The sequence below is a fragment of the Phycodurus eques genome, chromosome 18 (assembly GCF_024500275.1).
Source record: "Phycodurus eques isolate BA_2022a chromosome 18, UOR_Pequ_1.1, whole genome shotgun sequence".
In the NCBI taxonomy this organism is placed as follows: domain Eukaryota; kingdom Metazoa; phylum Chordata; class Actinopteri; order Syngnathiformes; family Syngnathidae; genus Phycodurus; species Phycodurus eques.
In genome coordinates, this window is record NC_084542.1 from 1,647,112 (window position 1) to 1,674,132 (window position 27,021).

At 45.4% G+C, this 27,021-nt stretch overlaps 1 protein-coding gene across 4 annotated transcripts in view; it reads right to left on the reverse strand.

The window, feature by feature from the left end:
- The window catches only part of rev3l (REV3 like, DNA directed polymerase zeta catalytic subunit), an 85,078-nt gene that overhangs the window by 1,755 nt on the left and 56,302 nt on the right, over positions 1-27,021 (reverse strand). For 2 of the 4 annotated variants that reach the window (XM_061704561.1, XM_061704559.1), the window contains exons 13-31: positions 16,311-20,031; positions 15,271-16,136; positions 15,099-15,184; positions 14,821-14,946; positions 11,822-12,014; positions 11,600-11,711; positions 11,396-11,511; positions 10,239-10,357; positions 9,945-10,063; positions 9,510-9,651; positions 8,417-8,661; positions 7,777-7,885; positions 7,104-7,310; positions 6,896-7,005; positions 4,945-5,059; positions 4,666-4,803; positions 3,943-4,133; positions 2,539-2,785; positions 705-920 (exon numbers count right to left, since the gene is read on the reverse strand). In XM_061704561.1, the coding sequence (XP_061560545.1) occupies positions 705-920; positions 2,539-2,785; positions 3,943-4,133; positions 4,666-4,803; positions 4,945-5,059; positions 6,896-7,005; positions 7,104-7,310; positions 7,777-7,885; positions 8,417-8,661; positions 9,510-9,651; positions 9,945-10,063; positions 10,239-10,357; positions 11,396-11,511; positions 11,600-11,711; positions 11,822-12,014; positions 14,821-14,946; positions 15,099-15,184; positions 15,271-16,136; positions 16,311-20,031 (7,178 nt within the window). Of the gene's footprint in view, positions 1-704; positions 921-2,538; positions 2,786-3,942; positions 4,134-4,665; positions 4,804-4,944; positions 5,060-6,895; positions 7,006-7,103; positions 7,311-7,776; positions 7,886-8,416; positions 8,662-9,509; positions 9,652-9,944; positions 10,064-10,238; positions 10,358-11,395; positions 11,512-11,599; positions 11,715-11,821; positions 12,015-14,820; positions 14,947-15,098; positions 15,185-15,270; positions 16,137-16,310; positions 20,032-27,021 lie in introns of all 4 variants that reach the window. The other 2 variants (XM_061704560.1, XM_061704557.1) reach the window with 1 other exon arrangement.

Consider the following 27,021-nt stretch of genomic DNA (forward strand, 5'->3'; position numbering starts at 1 on the left):
TCAGCTCCTTGCGGTGAATAAAGAATATAATGTGTTGCCTGGGTGGCGCGAAGCCGCGCACCTGTCGGCAATCGGCCCCCGTCGCCACCTGCGTATAATCCTCGCCAAAGTATCGCAGCTTCTCCCAAGCGGTACCACGGCCCACCCGTGGTACCGCTTGGGAGAAGCCTCTGCCTGCTCTTGGATCCAGCTCCTCTCCATTCGTGACAGACTGCACCGTTTGTGTTTCAATATCAGTTGCTCGATCATATATGGGTCGCCTTAATGCAGACTAAAGACTATGTGGCTGTTTTGTTTGACAGTAAACTCCAACTGGGAGTCGCGTCTCTTTTAAGAAAATAAAAAGTTTACCATTTGTCAAAGCGCGGCTTCTCGTATCTCAAGTTTGTGCTCGCAAGTCAAACGGAAAACAAAACCGAACGATCGATTCGATCATACCTCGAAAGACTCAAACGTTGGGTCGCTTGTATCTCAAGGCACCACTATCCTCACTTTTACAAAAATGGACTCCCAACGTACCGAAGTACCAATGTCTATGAGATGATCAACGATACTTTAATACTTTGCCTCAAGTAATATTCGACAAGGTGACCGACCTCCACCAGTTATTTTCTGTTGAAATAACGTAGGGTTGTTTACTATTGTCGCCACCCGGAAGTACGCGCGTCATGTTGTCACTGTGTGATAGAAGAGTGTTCGATGACCTTGAGAAGCTGCTCCTGTTCTCTCTCCTGTTGCCTCATGTCCTGGTGGAGGGTGACGGTCACGCGTTGGGGCGAAGCGCGGCACCGCGAGCACACGCCCAGTTGGGTGAGCTCGTCGCACACGGGACAGTGTAGCGTGGTGAAATACTGTGAAATGGTGCCCTTCCTCACCATGTCCTCCCCGCCCGAACCCGAGGAGCAGGAGGCCTTCTGGATCTGGACAAAAAGGGAGTTGAGAAATAAAGTCATTGCCATCTATCAGTCTGGAAAGGGGTTACAAAAGCCATTTTAAAGCTTTAGGATTCCAGCGAACCATAGGGAGAGCCATTATTTTCACATGGAGAAAAAAACGTGGAACAGGGGTGAACCTTCCCAGGAGTGGCCGGCGTACAAAGATTACCCCAAGAGAAAGGAACTCAGGCCAACTTCTAAAGAACGGCAGGCCAGCCTTGCCGCAGTTAAGGTCAATGTCCATGACACAACAATGTAGAAGAGACTGGACAAAAGAAATGGCATCAATGGCAGAGTACCGAGGTGAAAACCACTCCTAACCAAAAACAACAAAAGGCTCGTCTTACTTTTGCAAAAAAAAAAAAAAAAAAAATACATTTGCATAAATATATTGTGTGTCTCGTTAGAGCTGGTGTAAATGTAGCACAGCATTTCAGAAAAAGAACATCATACCAACAGTCAAACATGGTAGTGGTGGCAGTATGATGGTCTTGGGCTGTTTTGCTCCTTCAGGACCTGGACAATTTGCTGTGACTGATGGAAGCATGAATTCTGCTCTTTAACATAAAATCCGAGAATGTTCAGCCATCAGTTTGTGACCTCGAGCCGAAGCGCACTTGGGCTCTAGACCGGGATAACGGTCCGAAACACACCAGCGAGTCAACGTCTGAATGGCTTAAAAACCAAATGAATGTTTTGGAGTGGCTTCGTCAAAGTCCATACTTGAATCCGATTGAAATGCTGCGCTATGCCCGAAAACCCTCCGTTTTTGCCGAATTCTGGCAGCAATATGGGCTACCGGAAGGGAAAGAAGCAAGAAGACGACGACGCCCCAGTACAGTGAACCCACACTATTCGCACTAATAGCAAAAATCTGCGCGTAGTTGAAACCCCCCCCCCCCCCACAAAGGTTTATAATTGCCAAAGATCCCACAAGATGGCAGCAAAGCACTATTTTAGTGTCAATTAAACTCAGCTCACTTCAACAAAGCTCCTCGGCACCAACATGCCACAACATGGGAGAAACTGTTGTCTCAATGAAGCACCTCAATTCACTTCAATATAATTCCGAGGCACCAAGATGCCACGAAAGGAATTCTTTTATTGCTTTGGCTTGAGGACAACAACAGTGAAGAGTTGAGTTTTTCGGCAAATAGCGGGGGGTAAATTCCCCCCCGAAACCTGCAAGTGACTTTGCGAATGCCACCCACAGAGCGCAAAGAATATATGCCGGTGAATATTTTTGTAGGCTCTGTTTGGGCGCGTTAGCGCAGCAGTTGTTTGAAGGTTCACAGTGACTGAACTGGCCCTGTTTGAGGCGCTTTCACATTAGATGTTAGCATTCAATGATATGTTGGTGTTGCAATATAAAACCTTTAATTCTCTTTTGTTTTAGGTGTCTTGTTTACAGTCAACTTCAGCTTGAAGCAAGCGCGCTTTCGCGCCGACTTTGGAGAACTCGTACGAGCGAGAGGCTTCTTTTCATCTCTTCAACATGACGCTATAATGTAGTCTCCCATTTATTTCTTGACAGCCGAGAGTGTGAGAACAGGAAACCAGAAGCTCCACTTTCTCCTTTCGTTCAACTATAAAGCGGTCTCACCCTGGGAAGCTCCTGGTACCAGCGAAGCACATCGACGCCAATCAATTGGAACATGCGCCCCAGCGGAGGCAGGATCTGCTTGGTGAGGTAATAGGTGGCGTTGAGACGGAGGCCAGCGTCCTGCAGCACTTCCAGGGGCCGACGGACCAGCTGGATGAGGGGCAAACCGGGCATCCCGTATACAATCACGTAGGGCACGCGCTCTCCCACGCGAGGCTCCAGGCGACGGTCGTACGCCATCGTACGCCTGCGGCACACGGACGGATCGATGATGAGCAACAAGTCGCATGTCCAATCACAGCGCAGTATTCCTCTCGTAAGGCTGGATTTACACAGAATGCGTCAAGTGGCAATTCAAATGTTTTGCTCTCAGAGTGGCGCAATTAGGATGTGCGCCACGGCACAGTGTTGCCACAGTTACCTTGAAAAAGTAGCTTAGTGACTTTACCCATGACTCGAACTTAAAAGTAACTTCGTTACTTATCCGATTACTTAAGTAACTACTTGAGAAAAAAGTAACTTTTTTTGGTTACTTTCAGCAGCGGTCAAGTGGAGGGAATGTCAACTTTATGCACAGGACAAAAAAAAGCATGAGTTTAACCGTACCCAGAAGGATGTCATCAACATGAAAAACAGGAGTGGAGTTGAAGCCGCATTAAATGAGCAACTGAGCAGCCCTGCCGATTGTGTGGCGTCCGTGAAGGCAACTGAGTGCGCGCGCGCGCTGTACAACAAACCTTAGTATTGTCCTCTTTAGAGCAACCCGAAGTAGTGAGTGTATTTGCAGTTTAAGTATGCCAATCCCTCGTCGCCGTCCATTGCGTCTGCGCCCGCTGGCTGCTTGGGTACACGCGAGTTGACGGACGATGCCCGGAAAACGTGCAACACGTCACGTGACGTCATCGCGCCAGACGAGCCTCCGTCGATCAATATATCGCCTTTTTTCGATATTGTAGTTAGTCCGTCGTATGGATAGCTAAGATTATAGTGCGTTTGGTCAGTTTGATCAGTCCAAGGTTGAAAATTGGTCTACGCTCGTGACATGCGCCGTGAGACACGCTTTACGGAGCACAGTTTAAAGCGCAAGCTAACAGTTACGCGGGGGAACGTGGGCATCGAGCAGCCGCGGCCGCGAGACAATTCGAGAGCAGCGCGTTACCGCTGTCACTGGTCACGGCAATGTAAATAGAAATGAATGCATGAAATCCAGCCTCGCGTGTGCCTCAGAGGCCTGACTTGCCTAGCCACTTCAAGCCGGGTTGCTCGGCAACAGACTTGTCTACGCTGCATGTGCAGCCAGACAACGAACAGGAGGAGGAATCAGCGCAACAACATGAGACAATGATGTTTCACACACACACACACACACACTTCTGTTTTCAGACAGAAGCGTTCGCACAACACCTGGTGAGCTCCAGAGCGGGGACACAGGCGCCAGGCCGGTACGAGGCACTGCCTCTGTATTCCTTTGCGAAGGTGAGGTCCTGCATGCTGGCCCGGCCATCCAGAACCTTCACACACTGACGCTGAACAAACTGCTTCACCTGGCTGATGTCCCGCGTCTCAAAGAGCAGCTTGATAGAACGCTCTAGAATCTGAAAACATACATGTAAAAATGAGCTGATCAATCCTTCGTTTTGATAAAGGAGCCAGCTTACGGTAGGCTGTGCGCGTGTGTAGTTATGCATCTAAACGTGTGTAAACATGAATTCATTAAATGTATATGTACTATATCTTCGATGTCTAGTGTCTAGTTTTGTAATGTATTTAAATTAATTACATATAATCATGTTCCTTTCTATTAAACAGGTCATGAATATTTGGGTTGAAATGTTCGACAAATAAAACATTCCCGTGGCACTTCACGCTGCACGTGGGAGTTGCTTTTGAATTGGTGTTATGATTATGAAGGGAGGGGTCCTCGGAAACGATGCTCCCCGAACCTAAAGTTTGAGAGCAGTGGTCCAGTCACAGGGGGAAAAAAAAAAACACCATCTTCCTTACCTTGCAGGGATCTCGTACATGACTGACACACATTAAGTCTTCATGAACAAGAGTAAGGAGAGCGCTGGCAAAGATGTGACTGGCGGGGAGAGAAGTGGGGTGTCGGATCGCTTTGCCTGTTACCTTGGAAACAGCAGGGCAGCCATCACGCCGCACTGTTTCAATCCCTTTGGCATCGAAGATTGGCTCCTTTTGGTCAAGGCTCTCGTACATGTAGCCCACATAGCGCTTCTTTGTCTGGAGCACGCAGGGCAGGTACACCTGAGGCAGATGCACGCGAGCATCAAACACACACAAGCACAAACACGTACAGCTCAATTACCTGTCAAAATGTACACGGTGGGGGGGGGGGGGGGGGGGAGTGATGAATGGAGTGTTGCGTTGGGTATCGCTTTCAATTACCTTTTCAAATTTGAGCTTGACTGGCTTTGGGTTGGTTGCAGTCACTGCCTCCGCCATCTCATTACCGATCTTAAAGGCCTGCTCTTTGGTGGCTCTTTTCAACAAAACGAACATGCTGCAAAACGGGAAGCGCCTCGTTATTACACGTTATGTGTCGCCATCTATTCTGTCGATCGAAAGGCAGGTCGGGGAATCTTTCTTCATTCAAACGACGCAAAATGTCTAAAATGCTGAAGCATAAACCAACTTCAAGAGCTACCCTTCGCACACTAGTCGAAAAAGTAGAAACCATTCGCACTGTTGCATTTCAGAAAATGAACGAACAAAAGCACAAACACGTTTACAAAAGACGAAACAAATTACAATTGAGACAAACCGGAACGGGAACGTCCCATATCACAGATTGACTCGCGAGATTCCCACATGCGTTTTTAGAAATCCCACGCCCTTTCTTGGCAAGACCCGCCCCCGCTTCAACATGATTGGCTCCTGCGTTGCGGGGGAGGGCATGCTACGCAGATGTAACAAGATGTCCTTCCCAAATATGTATCACTTTTGTACAAAATAAAAAAAACAATGGGTAGGTTTAGGCCTAGGGTCGGGGGTTAAGGCAAATGTTTCCTTGAGCGGCCGATCGGTTGGCCGCTGGTTTTGACGCGATTCACCAAGCATACCATGCGGCTCCGGGCTCATCTGATCACTGCGTAATTTACCGAGTTAATACCAACATTCAGTTACAAACCTAAATGTGTGCAGCCTTATGGTGAAAACAGTGAAGAAGTGGACCAATGAAGAGCAAAGATAGAACTTCATGGCTGTTGAGACTGCACAGACTGGAGTGTCTTTGAAAACGTTAACCGGCAGCCTGGATGACGATACGGAAAGCGTCACATCCGATAGTTTCTGCGAAGGTGCGCGCGTGTACCAGCGAAGACATTTCACCCGTTCAACGACAACAAGCTGCGGTTCACGCTGCCAAACGTAAGCAACTTCGCCAGGCTAAAGAGGACGCATATCGAAGCGGGCATAGGGCCCTGTGTGATCGCGCTAGAACTCGAACACCTTCGACTGCAGATTTGAAAAATAGTCGAACAGTTTCAGGACAATGTTCCTCAACGTACAATTGCAAGGAATTTAGGGATTTCATCATCTGCGGCCCATATCATCATCAAATGGTTCAGAGAATCTGGAGAAAATCACTGCATGTGAGCGGCAAGGCCGAAAACCGACATCGAATGACCGTGACCTTCGATGCCTCAGGCGGCAAAAAGGATATTGCCGAGTGGGCTCAGGAACACTTCCGAAAACCAGTGTCAGTCAATACAGTTCGGCGCTACATCCGGAAGTGAAACTTGAAAATCTACAATGCAAAGCAAAAGCCATTTATCAACCACACCCAGAAACGCCGCCGGCTGATCTGGGTGGGCTGATCCTCTAAGATGGGCTGATGCAAAAGTCGAAAAGTGTTCCGTGGTCCGACGAGTTCACATTTCAAATTGTTTTTGGAAATTGTGCACGACATGTCTACTGGTAACCTTTGATTGCCAAGTGACTCTCCGGAGTGTGTTTTGATGTTTTCAGTCTCAAAAGTATTTTTTTTTTGGTCCAAAATGTCTTTTTATTGTCGTACTAGAGCGGCTCTAACTACCGGAGGAAAAAAATCCCTGTGTGTTTTTGACCTACTTGGCAAAAAGAGAGGATGCTGATTCTGATTAACAGAGGGGTACCAACAATGTTATCCACGCGTGTATTTGCTTGACTTTCAATTAAAACAGGACTTCTGTCAGTTGACGAGCCAAAGTAACATAATCGTGTATGTCTGACATACATGCGCTGAGCTTTATGGTTGAGTTTTTGTATACTTGCAGTTGCTGCTGTTTCAAGGCAAGACAGACCCCCCCAAATATATATATACATATATAATATATATAGATGGATAGCTAGATGGTACCTGTCAGTGTCTCCATACACAACACGTGCTCCCCATTTCTTCGTGTCATTGACGAGTTTAATCGCTCTCTCCAAGGTTTCTCGGGCTTTGTGGACAATGCTGTCGCCAACCTGAATACATATTCAAATATTAAAAGTTTAGTGTTGCAACAGCAGTTTCGAGGTAGAGTCCTCATCCTCACGGCACGCCGGGAACTCGAGTGGCTCACTTCCACACTGGGCATGCGTCCAGAGTAGTTGGCCGCGGTGTAGCCGAAGGTGACGTTGGCGATGAGCTTGAGTCCGAGCTGACGGGCATCCAGCAGCTTCATCAGCGCTTTTTCCTGCTTGTAGGTTCTCATCGATTGCTTCACCATAATGCGCGTGTTGAGGATTTCCTCAAGCATGCTGGGAAGGACACCTTTCCGCACTGAGGACTGCGCAGGCCAATAAGGTTAGAATAGGAGGATCTGCATTTGATGTGATAGCATTTCCCTATCTGCACCCAAATCTGAAGCGCAAGACAATAATGCTAAAACAACATGGTGTCCTGGCTGGTCTAGTAATACTATAATAATAATAATGTCATACTATAGTATATTTAGGAGGCGACAGAAGCTCATCTGTAAGGTCGTGGGTTTTGGAGCTTAGAGGGTTTACGGTTCAAAGTCCCACCATGGTTAAAAAATATGGCGACTAGATGTCAGAGACACGCCAGTCTGCTTCCTGACTACTGTCGAGGAGATGACCTCCCAGCGCAAGAGGTGCACCTCTCCTTGCATGCCTACATGTGAGAGCTTGTCGTCTGCGAGGTGTGCAAGGACAAAAAAAATGGCAATACACAAATATAAATCATGAAAATAAGTCACTCTTAAATTGCTAGATATAGTTTCAGTGCTGTACCTTGACAAAGGCGACGCCGTTGGGTGACACGGTGACATCGTTTCGGAGCCGGAAGAGGAGCTCCGGGGGAACCCGCAGTGACGTGCAGCCAAACTTAAACTCATCGGCGCTGCAATAGACACACATGAAGGAACACCTTCTTGACCTTCCAAAAAATTAAGTAGTACTGTTTCCTAACACCCGGCACGGTGGGCGACTGGTTAGAGCGTCTGCCTCACAGTTCAGAGGACCGGGGTTCAATCCCCGGCCCCGCCTGTGGGGAGTTTGCATGTTCTCCCCGTGCCTGGCTGCGTTCTCTCCGGGCACTCCGGTTTCCTCCCACATCCCAAAAACATGCACGGTAGGTTACTTGAAGACTCTAATTTGCCCGTAGGTGCGAACGGTTGTTTGTTTCTATGTGCCCTGCGATTGGCTGGCGACCGGTTCAGGGTGTACCCCGCCTCCCGCCCGAAGATAGCTGGGATAGGCTCCGGCACGCCCGCGACCCTCCTGAGGATAAGCGGTAAAGAAAACGGGTGGATGTTTTCCAACATCCATATTGCTATACTTTAAAAGACGACAGCGACATCGTTCAACCCAAGAGGCCAGGAAGAAAGAAGCTTGTGCATTTTGTCGGTGTGTGAGCCTGTGCGGTTCTTACGTTCCCAGGTCGTCCACATGGCCGAGGCAAGTGGAGTAGCAGTAATTGTACGCGATGACAATGGAGGGATAGAGCGACTGGAAGTCCAGGACGACCACGGAGTTGCTGTAAAAGCGTGACTCGGGTTCCATCACGAGGGGGAGACACTGAGGTGCCCTCTGCTGCGCTCGCTGCTGGATGCTGGGCGTGACGGGGATGTAGTTGAGTGGCTTGGCCAAACGCAACATCATGGACTCCACACGGTACTGCAGAAAGAGGAGGGGAAACGGTAATGGTCAACGTTTATCTGTTCCTTTCAATTTCTTCCATCCAAATATGTCTCCATTGAATTTGCCTCCATGTCATGAATATTTCAATTCGTAAAAGCACCATAAAATAATACTCAAGCTTCATTCACTATAGATAATCCCGAGTTTATAATAGAGATGAAGCAGTAAGTAAATAAATAAATAAATAAATGCACGAATAAATTAATAAAATCATGTCACAATTATAGTCACTGGACCTCTCATGGGAAACAGTTCATACTGCATCAAAGTACGGTATTGGTAAAATACATTTTAAAATTGTATATATTTTTATTTTTAAACTATACAAACTGAAAGCATTGCAACAAGTTGTATTTGGAATGTAAAAAAATATATATCATCAGCAACTCTTTGTACATTCAAAATTGCAAACAGCAGCCTCAAAAAAAATGACTTATTGCATACAGGAACCCGCAAACTTTTCATAAAATGACTAAGATGATACATTTAACTAACTTGCTTTGGTGTGCAATTTTGGACGATAAAAAATGGGGAAAAAAAAAAAAAAAGCAACCGATTCAATGTGCTTTTAAATTGCTGCCTTATCCAACACATTAACACAATGAGGATGGAAGCACCGCAACCAGCTAAATGTATTGATCAGGAGCAACTCTGGGTTCAGAAAGCTGCTCAGATGAGTGAGGGGGATACCAAGGATTGGACAAGGAACTTTCCAGGAACAAGGTGATGCCTGTTCAGTGTGTGAATGGTTTTCTGTGCAGCTTGAATAGGATAAGTGGTGCAAAATGCTTGGATAGAATTAAATGAAAACTTTGCCTTGGTACCTGTGACCCTCGAGTGAGAACGTGGAAAAACTGGATCCCAAACAATCTGGCCAGCTCGCTGGTTCTGCCGATGATGTCACGCTGCTGTAGAAGCTGCGTAGTGCCGTGCACTCGGCTCACAAAATGGTCCACCATCTTCCACCTAACACAAATACACAGCAGCTCGTGGTTCTCTCTCCAAAGGAACAGTGCATGGAATTGTAAAAGTGAAAAGTTCAAAATAAATCTATATCTGACTGTAATGGTGTGTGGTTGTTCAAGGATTACATCTCTCACTGTGTCAATCAAAACTGGGCAATCTTTTTAAAGGTCATTTTAAAAAATAATCATAATAATTCTTGTTACATCGGTAAGGTTTATAAACTCTCGTGGCGTGTGGTTTGTGAGTATAAACGCTACAAATAATCTGCAGTGTGTGCAGTATCGAAAACAAACCTGTAGAGGTCCGTGTTGTGATCAAACCAGTCAGACAATGTGCGGGGGCTGTACAGGGGGAATCGCTGGTGAAGCACATGGAAGGCCACGTTCTCAAAACTGTAGTTGTTCAGTGTCACCTGAGAGGGTGGGAGGGAGGACGCCAGGGGAATAATAGGACCAAACTCTAAACGTCAACAGGATGTCCATGTATGAAAAGGATTTTTAACAAGAATGGAAAAGTACAACAGTAGCAGAGAAAAGAAAAGCAGGGTAGAAAGTCGAGGGGTAGGTCATACCACGGTCGGGACCTACCTCTGTTTTCATCACCCTCCACATGTTGAGGATAATGCGTCCAATGATGTTGATCTCAGTCATCGTGTCTGCGCCATACTCATCCCTTTCCGCGGCAAAACGGTTGTCTCTTGAGTCACCTGAGGACACGCGCAGAGCCAGACAGACAACCGATTACAGGGGGATTTTCCATTCGGCTTGCAAGCTAACACACTATATCACGTGCTATAAGTCACATCCGCACTATTACGTACGCCCGAAAAAAACAGTGGCAAACCAATGCTCGATTTGACAAAATCAGTACTGAACACCAGTAAGCATACTCATGAACACACGATTGACAAGTGAGTGCTAGAAAAGAAATTCAATGGTACTCGCTCAGTAATCAGAACGAGTTTAGACATCCATCCATCCATTTGCAACACCACTTATCCTGGTTAGGGTCGCGGGGCGCTGGAGCCTATCCCAGCTGACTCTGGACTACACCCTGAACTGGTCGCCAGACAGTTGAGTAAAGGAAGTCCTCGATTTACGAACCAGTTCCGTTCGTACGCTGGCGACATAACCCGAATTTCCGCGTGAGTCGGATTTCACCGTTTAAGTCGAAATTTACGGCGAAATACTTCTGTTACGGGTATTGTCCCACGTGATTGTGACAGCAAGCTCAGTGTGTGTGGGCGTGTGCGTCGGTGTGTGAGTGAGACGGGACTGCGAAGGAGGAAGGAGTGCGCGCCGGTGCGAGTGTGTACAGTAGCAAGTGCAGTGACGGCGACCGGGGAAGAGTCGCGGTTAGCGGAGGACCCGTCGACGTCGAATGCGCAGAGGAGCTCATAAAGCCGTTCAAGCAGCAAATCGGTGTTTCGCGCCTTTATTGTTGCCGCCACCCAGCTCAGCTGTGCGACGAGAGAAGGGAGTTAACCCCGAGGAGGACGACCTCGGCCCTGGAGAAGGCGTGAGGAGATATCGGGTTACGGTTAATAATTGGGATAACTAAGGTAAAAGGCCCAATTTCTTTTTACACGCTTGTGTGGGCAGGGTCGTAATGTAGTTTTTAGCAGGAAGTTTCATATTGTCAGACTAAATCCTTTTTTCATAAACATGCTGTTCTGTGCTCTTATTATGCATACGTCTCTTGTGATGTGTTTGCTAACATCAGCGCTAATTGAAGTTAGTCTTACCTGGCACACGTGATAGTTGTTGACAGAGGTCCACTCCAACAATTGCAGCTCGTTGGAGAAGGTAGCCCCATGAGTGCATCTGCACCTCATACCCAAACAGGATATCTGGGTCAAACCTGCCAAAACACAGAAAAATAACTTCACCCATAAAGAGTTGAACATAAAGTATTTCAAAATTACAATAGTAAATATTTTGTCACTAACTTTCTCATGATGGCGACCAGTTCTTGAAACAGCATCTTCTCATCTGTGGCGTACTTCACCTGCAGCCCGGAAACACCTGACCTGACCAGCAGGGGCGCTGTTTCTCTGTGACCTACTTTGCGTGTTAAAACAGATTCATCAGCCTGATTGTGACCCAAAAACTTTTAACAAGCATTCAACAAGTCATTATTATTTGAGCGCTATTTCAAAGTGAGCTTGCACCTTGTTCACAACGTTCGTGGTTTTTATGCACCACAATGGCACCGGTCAACTGGCAGCAGTCTACATATGGCAAGGGAGCATCAGAAGTCAGGCAGTAGAAAAAGGCACATATGGGGTCAAACTCCGGGTCGGCTTCGAGGTCGCGTCGGGTTCGTGCGTGGAGCTCCATTCCCATCAGTGTGAGGTGCTGGACCTGACACGGAAAGACAATTCATACATCTCATGTATGACCGTTGCCAGACAATGGCTATTTCGGTTGTGACTGCACAAGCTCCATAGTGACAGCAATGTTTCAATCACATTAGCTTTCCAGAAATGGAACATAACTGAACACAGTTTATGATACTACAAATAATAAGGTACAGTGGAACCTCGGTTCATGAACTTAATTCATATAGAGACAGTTACGAACCAAAATGTTTGTGAACAGATTTTTTTTCCCCCCCTTTAAAACGAGCAGAAATGAATTTGAAATCCAATAAATGTCCACCTTTTGCAAGATGGATCCAAGATGTATTGTCTTTACTCCAACGGGGAGGGGGGGGTCAGACATTCATTGGATATGTGAAGGAGATAAATTCTTAATTGAGCATGTTCATCAAGTGATGTTTCTAGTAGATCTGTCCAACCATTCCACTGTGCTTCGTCATTAATGGTTCCAATAATGGACCTTTTTCTTATATTTTCTAACCCTGTATTTCTCTGTTAATTATCGCAAGATCACCTCAGTCATTGTCATATGTGAAACTGTCAAATGTTGATGGGTCTGTTTTTTTGGTATAACTCAATTTGTTTATTTTTTTTATATTTATTTATTTAGACTTTTTGGACAGTGGATACTATTTTTACCATCATTATTATTATTATTATCATCATTATCCATTCATTCATTCATTTTCCGTGCCGCTTATCCTCACTAGGGCCGTGGGTGGGCTGGAGGCTATCCCAGGTGACTCTGGGCGAGAGGCGGGGGACATCCCGAACTGGTCACCAGCCAATCACAGGGCACATACAGAAATAAGTATTTAACACGTCACCATTTTTCTCACTACATATATTTCCAAAGGTGCTACTGACATGAAAATGTCAACCACCCAAGTAACCCATACATACAAAGAAAGTAGAAAAAATAAGCTCAGAAATTAAGTTGTGGGAAAATAATGTGAAATAGTGTCGAACACGCCAACTGGTATTTATTGAACACTTTGTACAAATGCCTTTGCTTGCAATGACAGCTTCAAGACGCCTCCTGCATGGAGAAACGAGTCGCGTGCATTGCTCTGGTATGATTTTGGCCCATTCCCCCACACAAGCAGTCTTCAAATCTCGAAGGTTCTGTGGGCTTCTTTTTTGGACCTGAAGTTTCAGTTCTTTCCATAGATTTTCAATTGGATTCAAGTCAGGTGATTGGCTGGGCCATTCGAGCAGCTTTATTTTTTTCTTTGAAACCAATTGAAAGTTTCCTTGGCAGTATGTTTTGGATCATTATCCTGCTGAAATGTCCACCCCTGTTTCATTTTCATCATCCTCGTAGATGGCAGCAGATTTTTGTCAAGAATGTTTCGGCACATTTTTAGCAGTACCATTTGCTGAAAAGCAGCTCCATACCATCATGTTCCCACCTCTGAACTTCACGGTTGGTATGGTGTTTTTAGGCTGATGTGCAGTGCCATTTCTCTTCCAAACGTGGTGTGCATGATGGCATCCAGAGTTCAATTTTGCTCTCATCAGACCAGACTATATCCTCCCAGTATTTAACTTTTCCAAATGTTGTTCAGCAAACTTTAAACGAGCTTTGACATGCTTTTTTTTTTTTTTTTTTTTTCCCCCCCCCAACAATGGGGTCTTGTGTGGTAAGCATGCATACGGGCCATGGCGGCGGAGTGCATTTCTCTGCTCTTACCCATCATGAGATGTGTCTTCACTCACCTTGTTAATGAGACCTTTTTGTAGGCCATCAATTAGGACTGAACCATCTGATATTCATTTGCACTGACAAAGGGCTGGATTGATGTGTTGTTTTGGCTTTCTATGACTTTCTGCACCTCAGTTTATTCATGTGTTCAATACTTTTTCCCTGTGTAATTTCACATCATTCCACATAACTTAATTTCTGATCTTATTTTTTCTACTTTCGTTGTATGTATGGATTACTTGGGTTGTTCCGAACATCTGGTGAAAATTTCATGTCGATAGCACCTTTGGAAATACATTTAGTGAGAAATATAGTGACATGTTTAATTGTTATTTCAGCCGCTGTATAAACAAACCACCTTTCCCACCTACGGGCAATTTAGGGTCTTCAATTAACCTACCATGCATGTTTTCGGGATGTGGGAGGAAACCAAGGTACCCAGAGAAAACCCACGCAGGCACGGGGAGAATATGCAAACTCCACACAGGCCAGGCCGGATTTGAACCTGGCTCCTCAGAACTGTGCGGCAGAAGTGCTAACCAGTCGTTGGCTGTGCCACCCTATTATCATCATCATCATTTTTGTTTCGTTTACGCTATTGGTACCGAGGGAGGCTTTACGAGGAGGGCTATGGGGAGGGTTGTGGAGTTACGTTATTTGATGCTCTGTGTGGCTGTAATTGTTTGTTTGTTCATAATTGAAAACCTCTTAAATAAAGTTCCAAGTAGCGTTCACGTACAGTCGGCACAGACTGCCGGCAAGGAATTGACGGTGGCGCCTCAGGCAAATGTGCCTGGTCAATCACGACAGTTCGTGTACAGAAGCATAGTTCACGAACCAAAGCATTATTTGTCCTAACATTTTGTTTGTTGGGCTCTTCTTAACCAAGGTTCTACTGTGTATAACTACAAACTGTTTCTTTTGAGAAAGCATTATTACAACATGGTTCTGTTATGTTATGGGAGCTATGATGTCGACAGAGGTTGAGATACTTTAACATACAACCTGACTAAATATGTATTTATCCCTTTAATGACATTACATTTGACGTGTGGGTGAGTAGAATGAAGAAGGCCTTTTTCACCTCATGCAGAGCTTTGGCATCCTGCAAGTTTTGCATGCTGACTTTGAAGCCATAGGAGTTGGCTATGCTGGGACCGTCTATCTGGGAATTCTCTCTCTTTGGAGCATTCAAAGCAGCAAAATGGTTCTGTGGACGACAAATACAAGTACATAGTGAAAACAATCGAATTGTAGAGCAACACACATTAATATGAGGTGAAAAAAAACAAGTTAGTTGACATACAAGTATCTCACGGTTTCCTTACATTACAGGTTTTCAAAGCCGATGTATGGTCTAACCTTTATCTGTGTGTTAAGTAACACTCTTCTCAAGGGCTCTGCTTGGCTTCCCCTCTGATGCTGTATTGTCTGAACAACAGGTTCTTCTGTGGTGGGGATGCCAAAGGAGCACCAATGAAGACAATAAACAGCGTAAACAAAAAGGAAATTATACAACAAGATGGCTAATTACCTTTTGATATGGGGGTGCTGCACACAGGTTCTAGATGTTCATTGCTTCTCAGATGCCTCTTTAAAAAGGGTGTGCTCTGAAGGCGGTGAGGACTGATCATTTCTTCTTTGTTACAGACATGGGAGCCACGATTTCCACCCACTCTTTCCAAGGAGAGAACAGGTGATAGTGCTTCAGGAGAATTTTCACTTTGCCTTTTTTGGTTGATCCCGTCAATGTCTAAGACGCTGTTGGGCACCTGCCATGAAGGCAGCACTGAGGAATCTGGAGAGCTGGTTTTACCATCCTCTGCTCTTTCATCATCCTCTTCAAGCTGGATAGAACCATCTGATATTGGACTCACTTCTGTAGCGTCACACTGATAGTCTGGATTCTTTGTAGGTGACAATATTAGTGACAGGTTACGCTTCCTTCTCCTTGGAGTTCTGATGAGTTTCCCACACAAGTTGAAGTTTGAAGTAGAACAGCTGGGAGCAGCTGATTCAGTGGTGTAATGGTTGCCCTCCTTGTGCACAACCGCCCTCTCCTTCTTTAGCAACTCTGCGTCTCTTATCCCCTTTTGTAAAGTCTCATACTGCTTCCTGGCTTCCAACCACAGTTGCACACGTTCCCGGCTTGGTGCACTTTTGCAGGGCAGGACGACTACCTGCTTGTCACTGCTTGAGCATGGGTCAGTCACAGTCTGAGCTTTACTCGTTTGTGCTCCTTGGGTTGGCACAGATGGTGTAGGGGTGGCGCCATAATGTGTCATGGCTGAGAAGGCAGTCTTCCAGAAATGCAGGCCTTCTAAAGACAGTTCTCCACAGAACTCCTTTAGCTCCTTGACTAGTCTGGTGCCCACTGCTAGCTTACGACCACCAACCTCCCTAAAGAAAACAAAAGACAAACACAATAAGTTAAGACAGTAAGTCAGCATGGTACCTGGGATTCACAGAATTGGCCAAATTCCTTATAACATTCTGGTAATATTTCTTATTATGAAAGACAGTGTAAAAGTAAGTTATTGTTTTGGCATGTGCATTTGGTCAATATATTCTCACATTGATTTTCCTGGCGCATCAGAGGGGTCGCTGCAGAAGGGCTCCTGGAAGATGGCCTCTGATATCTCCAGGTCCAAAAGAGTGCAGAGGATCTCCTCCCTGCTTGGAGGGCACATGAGGGGCTTCAGAATGTGGGCTCCTCCTCCTGGTCCACGCAGCATCTGGTTTGCTCTCACCTGACAGAGTGAGCTGACTGAGCAAGGAGAGCTACTCGGTGTGGTGGACGTCAATCCATCAATGCCCTCCAGCAGCTCGCCTGTTGGAGAGCCCTCGTGGTTGATAAAGCAAGCAGAGCTTAAAGGCAATGGTGGGACAGGCTCACAGGATGAAAAAAGGAGCTCTTTTCCTTCACAGTGAAAGTCTTGAAAGGGGCTGAGGGTATGGGCAATGCCTGAAGGTAAGTCACAATCTCTGTTCTGGAATTTGTCAGAGTCAATGAATGTGAGGTGGTTGGATGTAGACGCTCGATACTCAGGGCTGTCAGGCTTCACCTTGTGCCAGTCAGAGTCCTGTTTCAGCTCCTCCCTATAACATAACATCCTATCCAGTTTCCTCTCAAAGAGCAATGTCTGAGCAGAGACAGCTTCTTGACTGGCATCACTTAAGAACTTAACTGGTAAAATTTTATCAGTCAAGACAAACTGAGTGCCACTATATGGGCTAGGGAATTCAGTCTGATCAATGGCATTTATATCAAAGGAATAGTTATGCGGCAGCTCTGGCGATAAGCTGTCTTCTATTAAGTTGCAACTGTCCATGTCTGGGTCAGATGGAAAGAGCAGGCAGTCATCTGACACATTGGTCTCCCACTTTGCTGCCAAATACAGCTGAGTGTTGTTTGGCCTCTTTTTTCTAATCCCGTGTTTTGAATCTTTGGGGTTGGTAGATTTGGGAGTCCTGTGTTTCCTTAGTGTGGTTGAGGATTTCCTGGATTTGCCTTGTTTATTTGCAGGATCAAGCAATGCTCCAGACTGAGCTACAGCAGTTGAATGGTTGACAGCATCACCCACTTGTGTCTGACCATGCTGACTCTTTTGGTAAAGTTTCTTAAGGACAGATAGGCTGCATGGGGTCTGAGAGCGACTGGGAACCAGTCTATGCTGTCTGGAAGCCTTTGCTAATGGGGTGTCTTTAGTATTTTCCAGTGAAGGTGTCTGAGACAGAGGTGTTGAAATTTTGAACTGATCCAGTGAAGTTTCTAACTTTACAACAGTAGTCTGACAACCTTGCTGTTTCATCTGAAGATGCGGCAACATGTTTTGGTTGGCCTCCATGATAGAGATATCACTGTCTTCAAACTTTGGTTCAACTGACTGGAGTGTTGGTTTAGATGTGGTTTGGTCTTGATTGTTATTTATATTTACCAGCTTTTCAGATGGAGGCGAATAATCCTCTGGAAAAACTATTTGTGAGATGTCTTTAATTGAATCATGATTTTTAGGGTCCACAGCCTTCTTTTTGTATGACCGGTTAGGTCTAGGCGTGTTTTCAGAGGTGTTTATTCGTTCGACTGTACCCACCTTTTTTTTCCTCTGTCTTGGAGAGGTTTTGCTGCTTTGTAATGATTTTTGTTTTTTGAGAACTTCCCCTGAAGGCTGAATTACAGAATTCTTCATGTTTTTCCTTTTAGCATCTGTTGATTTCTTATTTGTGGTAGTTTTACGCCTGTTTTGAGCTCCTTTGGTTGAAGACCGTGGCATTTGTTGTACAAAACTAAGACATGGATTATTGAACGTGTTTAATAGTTGCTCTGAAGTCCTTGTATCCATATGCGGGTCTGTTGGAGACCAACAGCGAGGGGGTGTTGAGTCTCTTGGGCTCTGCGCTCTATCAGAGAGATAGCCTAACTCAAACATAACATCAGTATAGTCAATGTTATTGTCATCTGCCTGCTCACAGTAACATGGTCGAGGAGGCGGTAAAGAGGGTAAACCTTGGCGCCTTTCGCCCTTAGTTCTTTTGACCCTTTCACCCAGTCCAACTTGAAGTTTGGGGATGCTATCAACTGTTTTTTTATTGGAAGAGTTGACTTTAGACTTGCGTTTGTTTTGTTTTTTTGCTTTTGACTCAGTGATGGGAAACTCTACTGCAGGAGACTCAGGCACCTTTGGCCAGAAATCCTTTAGGGGGGCTATTTTAGTGTACTGTTTCAACTTGTCTTTGGTCAGTGTTACCGTCTGCTCCTCTGCATTGACTTTGCACATTTTCACCAACATGTTTTTCTCTCCTTTGAACCTGTTGATAATAATATACTTGATAATAATTGGGGGTTCCTTCTTATGTCGTTTCTGGTATTTTAGCTCTTGCCCACTGCGACCACTGCAACCTTTGAGATGTTCTTTTACAATTGCTGGATTTTTAAAGTGTGTGGCACCTGAGTATTCTCCATCACTGTCATAAAGCATCTTCCGTTTGGTCCTCAGAGTATATTTACTACCAGGCAGGGATGAGGCTTTTGTACAAGTTACTTTGGCGGCTAAATCTTGCAAGAGGCTTAAACTGTCTTTTGGGTTATCTTTAGCTTCTTCTGAAAAACTGGGAGCAACGGCACTAAGTACTGGAAGTATGTCTGGCTGTTCATTTACATATCTCTCTCCAATTTCTGTCTCATCTTTTGTGACAGACTCTCCTTCTATGGTTGGCTCATCTAAGATGGACTCGGGCTTCACTGAATTGTCTTCACAAACTAGCATTTCTGTGTCTCCAATCCCAGGATGATCAGGAGTGACAGAGGTGCAACCAATGCTAACCTGGCTGTCAGAGGTACAGCTTTCATCCATGTTTAATTTGTTGCTTGGTCCTGACAATCTTTTCTTATTTACTTTTGGCCTAGACCTGCGATTATGGGCTTGCTCTAGTTTGGTGCAAGACTCGGGCGGCTTTTTGCTCACAGCTTTCTTCCGGTTTAAGCAGTTGGAGAGAATTACACTTGGGAAAAACTTGTAGTGTGCTTCCTGTTGCGCTACAATAGTCTTTTCTGTTTTATTTTCCTGATAGTCTTCATACCTGATTTTGAGCTCACCAACATCTCCCTCTTCACCATCTTTACTCATCTCCCCCTCCTGAGGGTTAAGATATACCTCACTTTCAAGAGTTGGAGGTGCTGAGGAAATATTCCTGAGGAGGGGGCTATGTCTATCCATCTGGCTCAGGTCAAGGTCTGTATTGGTTGAGCAGTTTCTCAGCTTTGAGTAGCAGAGTGAGAAAGCCCTGTGGTTCTGAAGGATGGAGAGACGGTCTGTTTCTACGTTCTTCATGCTCTCTCTTCTTTTTGGGACTTTACTGTTGCTAAATTGGAAAGTTTCAAGATGGGTCATATCCAAAGCTAACGATGCTTTCTTGTCATAGTTGTACAGGGGGTGAATGTCCTCCTTGTCTACACAGATGGCAGATACCTCCGGTTGACTGATTGTTTTGCAGGGAACAGGGTGTTTGACTGGTGGGATGTAAGGAATTGTTGTATTAACCTTTAGGCCTGTTGAACATTCACTACTGCTGTCTTGACTGCTTTTTGACTGAAAATGTTTGTCAAGTGGTTGCTCCGTGTTCAACACATTATCTGGACGGGTCTCTGGGTGCTTACACTCCAGAAAGATCTTAGCTGAGGATGGGGGTTCAAGGTGGATAGTCTCTCCTGGGAAATGATTTCTTTTCATTATAATCTTCTCTGTGACTATAAGGGAAGACTGGGTTCTGGAGCCACTGTCCGTTAAGGATGAGTCTGGGAATAAAAAAATAAAAATAATAAAAATTAAAAGTTCAAAATCAATTGCATTTATATTATTCAAATGAAAAAGAGCCATTTCAAATCAGCATAATCTACTATATGTGGAATATCATGTCACCAAACCTGGAAAACGGGATAGTATGCTACACTAACGAGCATACAGTGTGATTACATGATTGATTGTTTGAAGCCGAACTTGCTAATTGTTAGGTATTTTCTTTATGGCTGAACAAAAGTTAAATTCATGCATATTTATTTATACAAATATGACATGATCTACCCCTCCCTGAGTGGTCACCTTATCGTGGTGGAGGGGTGTGTGTGTCCCGATTATCCTATGAGCTATGTTGTCTAGGGCTTTACACCCCTGGTAGGGTCACCCATGGCAAACAGGTCCTAGGTGAGGGACCAGACAAAGTACAGCACATAGACCCCTTACGATGATAAATATAAATGGACCAAGGTTACCCTTGCCCGGACGCGGGTCACCGGGGCCCCCCTCTGCAGCCAGGCCTGGAGGTGGCTCTCGAAGGCGAGCACCTAGTGGCCGGGCCTGCACCCATGGGGCCCAGCCGGGCACAATCCGAAGAGGAAACGTGGGTCCCCCTTCCCATGTGCTCACTACCTGTGGGAGGGGCCAAAGGGGTCAGGTGCGTAGTGAGCTGGATGGCGGCAAAAGGTGGGGACCTTGGCAGTCTGATCTCCAGCTACAGAAGCTGGCTCTAAGGACATGGAATGTCACCTCTCTGGCAGGAAAAGAGCCCGGGGCCGGTGTGCGAGGTTGAGAAGTTCCAACTAGATATAGACTGGCTAACCTCCACACACAGCTTGGGCTCCGGTACCAGTCCTCTTAAGAGGGGTTGGACTCTTTTCCACTCTGGAGTTGCCCACGGTGAGAGGCAGTGACTCTGTGCCTGTACATTGGGGTTTATCCACGGTGGACGAGTGGGTAGCCTCTGTCCTCCTTCGGGTGGGGGCACGGGTCCTGATTGTTGTTTGCACCAAACAGCAGTTCAGAGTACCCACCCTTTTTTGAGTCCCTGGAGGGGGTGCTGGAGACCACTCCCGCTGGGGACTCCCTTGTTCTGCAGGGGCGCTTCAATGCTCACGTGGGCAATGACCGTGAGACCTGGATGGGTGTGACTGGGAGGAACGGCCCCCCGACCAGAACCTGAGTGGTGTTCTGTTATTGGACTTCTGTGCTTGTCATGGATTGTCCATAACGATAACCATGTTCAGACACAAGGGTGTCCTCATGTGCACTGGACACCATACCCTAGGCCGCAGTTCGATGAGCAACTTTGTGGTCGTGTCGTCGGACTTGCGGCTGCATGTCGTGGACACTTGGGTGAAGAGAGGGGTGGAGTGTCAGCGATCACCACGTGGTGGTGAGTTGGCTACGTTGGTGTGGAAGATGCCGGTCCAACCTGGCAGACCCAAACGTATTGTGAGAGTCTGTTGGGACCGTCTGGCAGAGTCCCCTGTCAGAAGGAGCTTCAACTCCCACCTCCGACAGAACTTCGCCAACGTCCCGGGGGACATTGAGTCCGAGTGGGCCATGTTGCCTCCATTGTTGAGGCGGCCGACCGGAGCTGTGGCCATAAAGTTGCCAGTGCCAATTTTGAGGAAATTGTGGTCCACCATCTGGCATCTCAGGAGGGGGAAGCAGTGCACCGGCAACACTCTATAGTGGGGACGGTGCCCTGCTGACCTCAACTCGGGACTTTGTGTGTCGGTGGGGTGAATACTTTGAAGACCTCAATTCCACTGACACGCCTTCCCATGAGGAAGCAGAGTCTGGGGATCTGAGGTGGGTTCTTTTATGGCTGGGGTTGTGGTCACCAAGGTGGTTAAAAAGCTCCTTGGTGGCAGGGCTCACGGGGGTGGGGGAGATTCACCCTAAAGGTCTGGAGAGGAGGGTCCTTTAGGAAGTGGAATCTCAGATTCAGGAGGAGCAGTGTGGTTTTCGTCCTGGCTGTGGAACAGTGGATCAGCTGTCCACCCTCAGCAGGGTCCTCAAGGGTGCATGGGAATTTGCCCAACCAGTCTACATGCATTTTGTGGACATGGAGAAGGCATTCGACCATGTCCTTCTGGGAGTGCTGTGGGGGGTGCTCCGGCAGTATGGGGTACCGGACTCCCTGATACAGGCTGTTCGGTCCCTGTACGACCGTTGTCTGAGCTTGGTCCTCATTGCCGGCAGTAAGTCTGATTCGTTTCGCCTGGAAAGACCTTGGGATCCCCCCAGAAGAGCTGGACGAAGTGCTTCGAGAGAGGGAAGTCTGGGCTTCCCTGCCTAAGCTGAGACATTGTAAACATTTAAAGTTCCTACGATTGCTTTTACACAGCCCCATTGGCCATCCACCTGAACCGTGAGAAAGTGCTTAGACCCATTTTGCCAACTGTGGAAGCAGGTTGCGCATATAACGGACTGATAGAGTAACAAACATACCATCTGGGAGTTCAGGCATTTCTGACATATTTTGCTCCAAGCTGCTAACATGAATTTAAACCTGAAAGCTCAGACTTTGATGTTACAGTATTATATCCACAACTTAAGAGTTGTGCTCACAAGTTTACATAGGCTGGCAGAATTTGTAGGATGTGTACCATTTTATTTTTTAATGGGATTCAAATGAAACTATAAGGCATTTAAGAATAGCACAATAATTAAACAAAACATAGCTTAGCAACATAATAGGATGGTCCCTGTTCAGTTGTCATATATTCCCCCAAAATTGCCAATATTTCACAAAGTCTGCCAGAGAATTGTAGCATGTGACATAAGTTAACCAAATGCCCACCATGCTAGCAACTATTTAATGTATTAATGTTTATGATTAAGCTAAATTAAAGCTTGCCGCTAACTGTGAAGCATTGTGCAGTTTATCATGCACCTTTCACCTTTTCAAAATATACTATAACAGAATTATCTTTATTTGTCTCCGGTAGTTGGAGCCGCTCTAGTACAACAACTCATATCACTCTTATCATTATCATATACAGTATCACCAAATGAGAAACCTTTTCACATAACAAAAATACATGAGAAAATTATCAATGCTGAGTCACACTTCACAACAGAGGCTGACATGTTTTTTTAGAATTCCCACTGGGTGCCGTGGGTATCCCCGCAGGAATCCCCGTTTTTTCTTGTAATGTGGTAATGAATTACCAACACAAAAGTCGATAATTTTTTGTCTAAAATGTCCTTTTCTTTCAGCTGCACCTATTTGTTAAAATTAAAAGTTGCATAACTTGAAATAAAGGCGGCACGTTGGACGACTGGTTAGAGCGTCTGCCTCACAGTTCTGAGGTCCGGGGTTCAATCCCCGGCCCCGCCTGTGTGGAGTTTGCATGTTCTCCCCGTGCCTGCGTGGGTTTTCTCCGGGCACTCCGGTTTCCTCCCACATCCCAAAAACATGCAAGGTAGGTTAATTGAAGTCTCTAAATTGCCCGTAGGTGTGAATGTGAGTGCGAATGGTTGTTTGTTTGTATGTGCCCTGCGATTGGCTGGCAACCAGTTAGGGTGTACCCGGCCTCCTGCCCGATGATAGCTGAGATAGGCTCCAGCACTCCCGTGACCCTTGTGAAGATAAGCGGCTCAGTAAATGGATAGATGGATGGACTTGAAATAAATTGTATTTTAATCATACAAACATGAGGGTTACCTGTTAAGCCATTGTATTTTATGAATGCATTACTTACTGTAATATTATTATAGATTCTGTTCGCGAACCAAAGCAATTTTATCTATTAAAATAAATGGAAATAGAATTCACCCGTTCCAGCCTCAGAACCTTTGCGCTTGGCAAGGAGCGGACGGCGGGTCGCTGCGGCGAGTTCCTGAACTGAAATAATGTTTGTCTGAAAATTTTGTTCATAAGCAGTTTTGTTGGTGAACGGGTGTTCGTGAACCGAGGTTCCACTTATTGGTTTATATCAGTGGTGTTTTCCGTAGGACTTCCACAGCAGATTTGCATGTAAAATATGGCACGTGTTTGTCTCATCCCGTTATTAAACCAATGCAATGCTCAAAAACACAATAAAAGGACTATTGGGCTACACCCCTGCCTCAGTGTTTTTGTGGAAGCATTGCAATATTTAACTACATCAGTTATATATGGAATGAAAAGCAGGTGCTCCAGTGATGCCTTTGATTGATTTGTTGCCGCACATGATGAGCTGCAGAGAGCATTGCTTAGGCTGTCTGTACACCACAAGGTGATTTTTGCTTAAGCAGAAAAAAAAATGTGTATTCCCACCCTTAGTGGTAATGGGCTTTCACTTGCATAACACTTTTCTACCCTTGAGATATTTAGAGCGCTTTTACACTGTCACCTCAGTCAACCACTCACACTATTAATGGAATAAATTGCCATGACAGGAAAGGAACAGCTCATTCACACACTGATGACGCAAATACAGGGCGCAGTTCAGTATCTTGCTCAAGTCAGGATACTTCGACATGGTCACAGGGGAGCTGGCGATTGCACTCACAACCTTCTGGTTCCAGAGACGACTACTCTACCACCAAGTAGCTGACACGTTCATGATAGGTTGAGAAGTTAATGGATCAGATTGACCACATTGTAATAAGATTCAGAATCATCTTTATTTTGCCAAGTATGTCAAAAACACACAAGGAATTTGTCTCCGGTAGGTGGAGCCGCTCTACTACGACAACAGACAGTCAATTGACAGACAATACTTTTGAGACATAAAGACATCGAGAAAAACAGTCACTGAGCAATAAAAGGTTGGTAATCATGTACATTGCAAACCAACTACCGTAATTTCTCGTTTATAATGCACAATTTCACCCCCCCAAAAAATAACCCTAACCCTATCTTTAAAAGTCAATACTGCGTATTATACATAGGTATAGTAAAGGTTAGAAAATTCCTTCACAGTAAAATGAGGTACAGTGCATCCGGAAAGTATTCACAGCGTTTCAATTTTTCCACATTACAGTCTAACCCCAAAATGGAATAAATTCATTTCTTTCTTCATAATTTTACACATAACACCCCATAATTATATGAAAAAATAATTATGGGTGTGTTTTTTTATTTTTTTCAATTAAAAAAAAAAACAAAACAAAAAACTTAAGACATCACATGTACAAAGTATTCACATTTGCTCAATACTTCGTTGATGCACCTTTGGCTGTAATTACACCCTCAAGTCGTTTTGAATATGATGCCACAAGCTTGGCACACCTATCTTTGGGCAGTTTCGCCCATTCCTCTTTGCAGCACCTCTCAAGCTCCATCAGGTTGAATGGTTGGTTGGTGCAAATCCCTCCAGAGATGTTCGATCGGATTCAAGACTGGGCTGTGGCTGGGCCACTCAAGGACATTCACAGAGCTGTCCTGGAGCCACTCCTTTGTTTTCTTGGCTGTGTGCTTAGGGTCTTCTCCTGTTGGAAGGTAAACCTTCACCCCAGTCTGAGGTCCTGAGTACTCTAGAACAGGTTTTCATTCAGGATGTCTCTGTACATTGCTGCATTCATCTTTCCCTCAATCTTGACTAGTCTCCCAGTTCCTACCGCTTAACAACATCCCCACAGCATGATGCTGCTGCCACCACCATGCTTAACTGATCCTGAATTCATGGTATTGGTCAGTTGATATACAGTGCCTGGTTTCCTCCAAACATGACGCCTGGCATTTCTGCAAAAGAGTTCAATCTTTGTCTCATCAGACCAGAGAATTTTCTCTCATGGTCTGAGAGTCCTTCAGGTGCCTTTTGGCAAACTCCCGGCAGGCTGCCATGTGCCTTTTACCAAGGAGTGGCTTCCGTCTGGACACTCTATTATACAGACCTGATTGGTGGAGTGCTGCAGAGATGGTTGTCCTCCTGGAAGTTTCTCCTCTCTCCACAGAGGACCGCTGGAGCTCTAAAAGAGTGACCATCGGGTTCTTGGTCAACTCCCTAAGTGCCCTTCTCCCCCGATTGCTCAGTTTTGACAGGCGCCCAGTTTTAGGAAGAGTACTGGTGGTTCGGAATTTCTTCCATTTACAGATGGTGGAGGCCACTGTGCTCATTGGAACCTTCAAAGCAGCACCCTTCCCCAGATTTGTGCCTCAAACAATCCTGTCTCTGAGGTCTAGACAATTCCTTTGGCTTGCCTTTCCAAATCATATCCAATTAACTGAATTTACCACAGGTGGACTCCAATTAAACTGTAGGAGCCTCTCAAGGATGATTAGTGGAAAAATAATAAAAGATAAAATTTGAGCTTTGCAGCAAATGCTGTGAATACTTATCTACATGTGATTTGTTATTATTATTATTTTTTTTCATAAATTTGCAAAAAAAAAAAACAAAATACGTATTTCACATTTTCATGATATATTTATAATATTTATTCCATTATGGGATAAGGCTGTAACATTAGCGCTGTGAATCCTTTCCGGATACACTGTATATGAGCGGGTCACCTCCCTGACTAAGGCCCTTCTCCCCTGATTGCTCAGTTTAGACAGGCGGCCGGCTTTAGGAAGAGTATTGGTGGTTGGGAATTTCTTCCATTTACAGATGGTGGAGGCCACTGCGCTCATTGAAACCTTCAAAGCAGCAGTCACTTTTCTGTGCCCTTCCCCAGATTTGTGCCTCGACCAATCCTGTCTCTGAGGTCTACAGACAATTCCTTTGACTTAACGCTTGGTTTGCGCTCTGACATGCACGGTCACCTGTGGAGCCTAATATAGACAGGTATGTGCCGTTCCAAATCATGTCCAATTAACTGAATTTACCACAGGTGGACTCCAATTAAGCTGTAGGAACCTCTCAAGGATGATCAGTGGAAACATAATAAACCTGAGATACATTTTGAGCTTTGCGGCAAAGGCTGTGAATGCTTATGTACATGTGATTTCTTAGTTTTTTATTTTTAATAAATTTGCTAAAATTGTAAAATTACTTTTTTCACGTTTTCATTATGGGGTGTTGCAAGTAGAATTTCGAGGGGGCAAAATA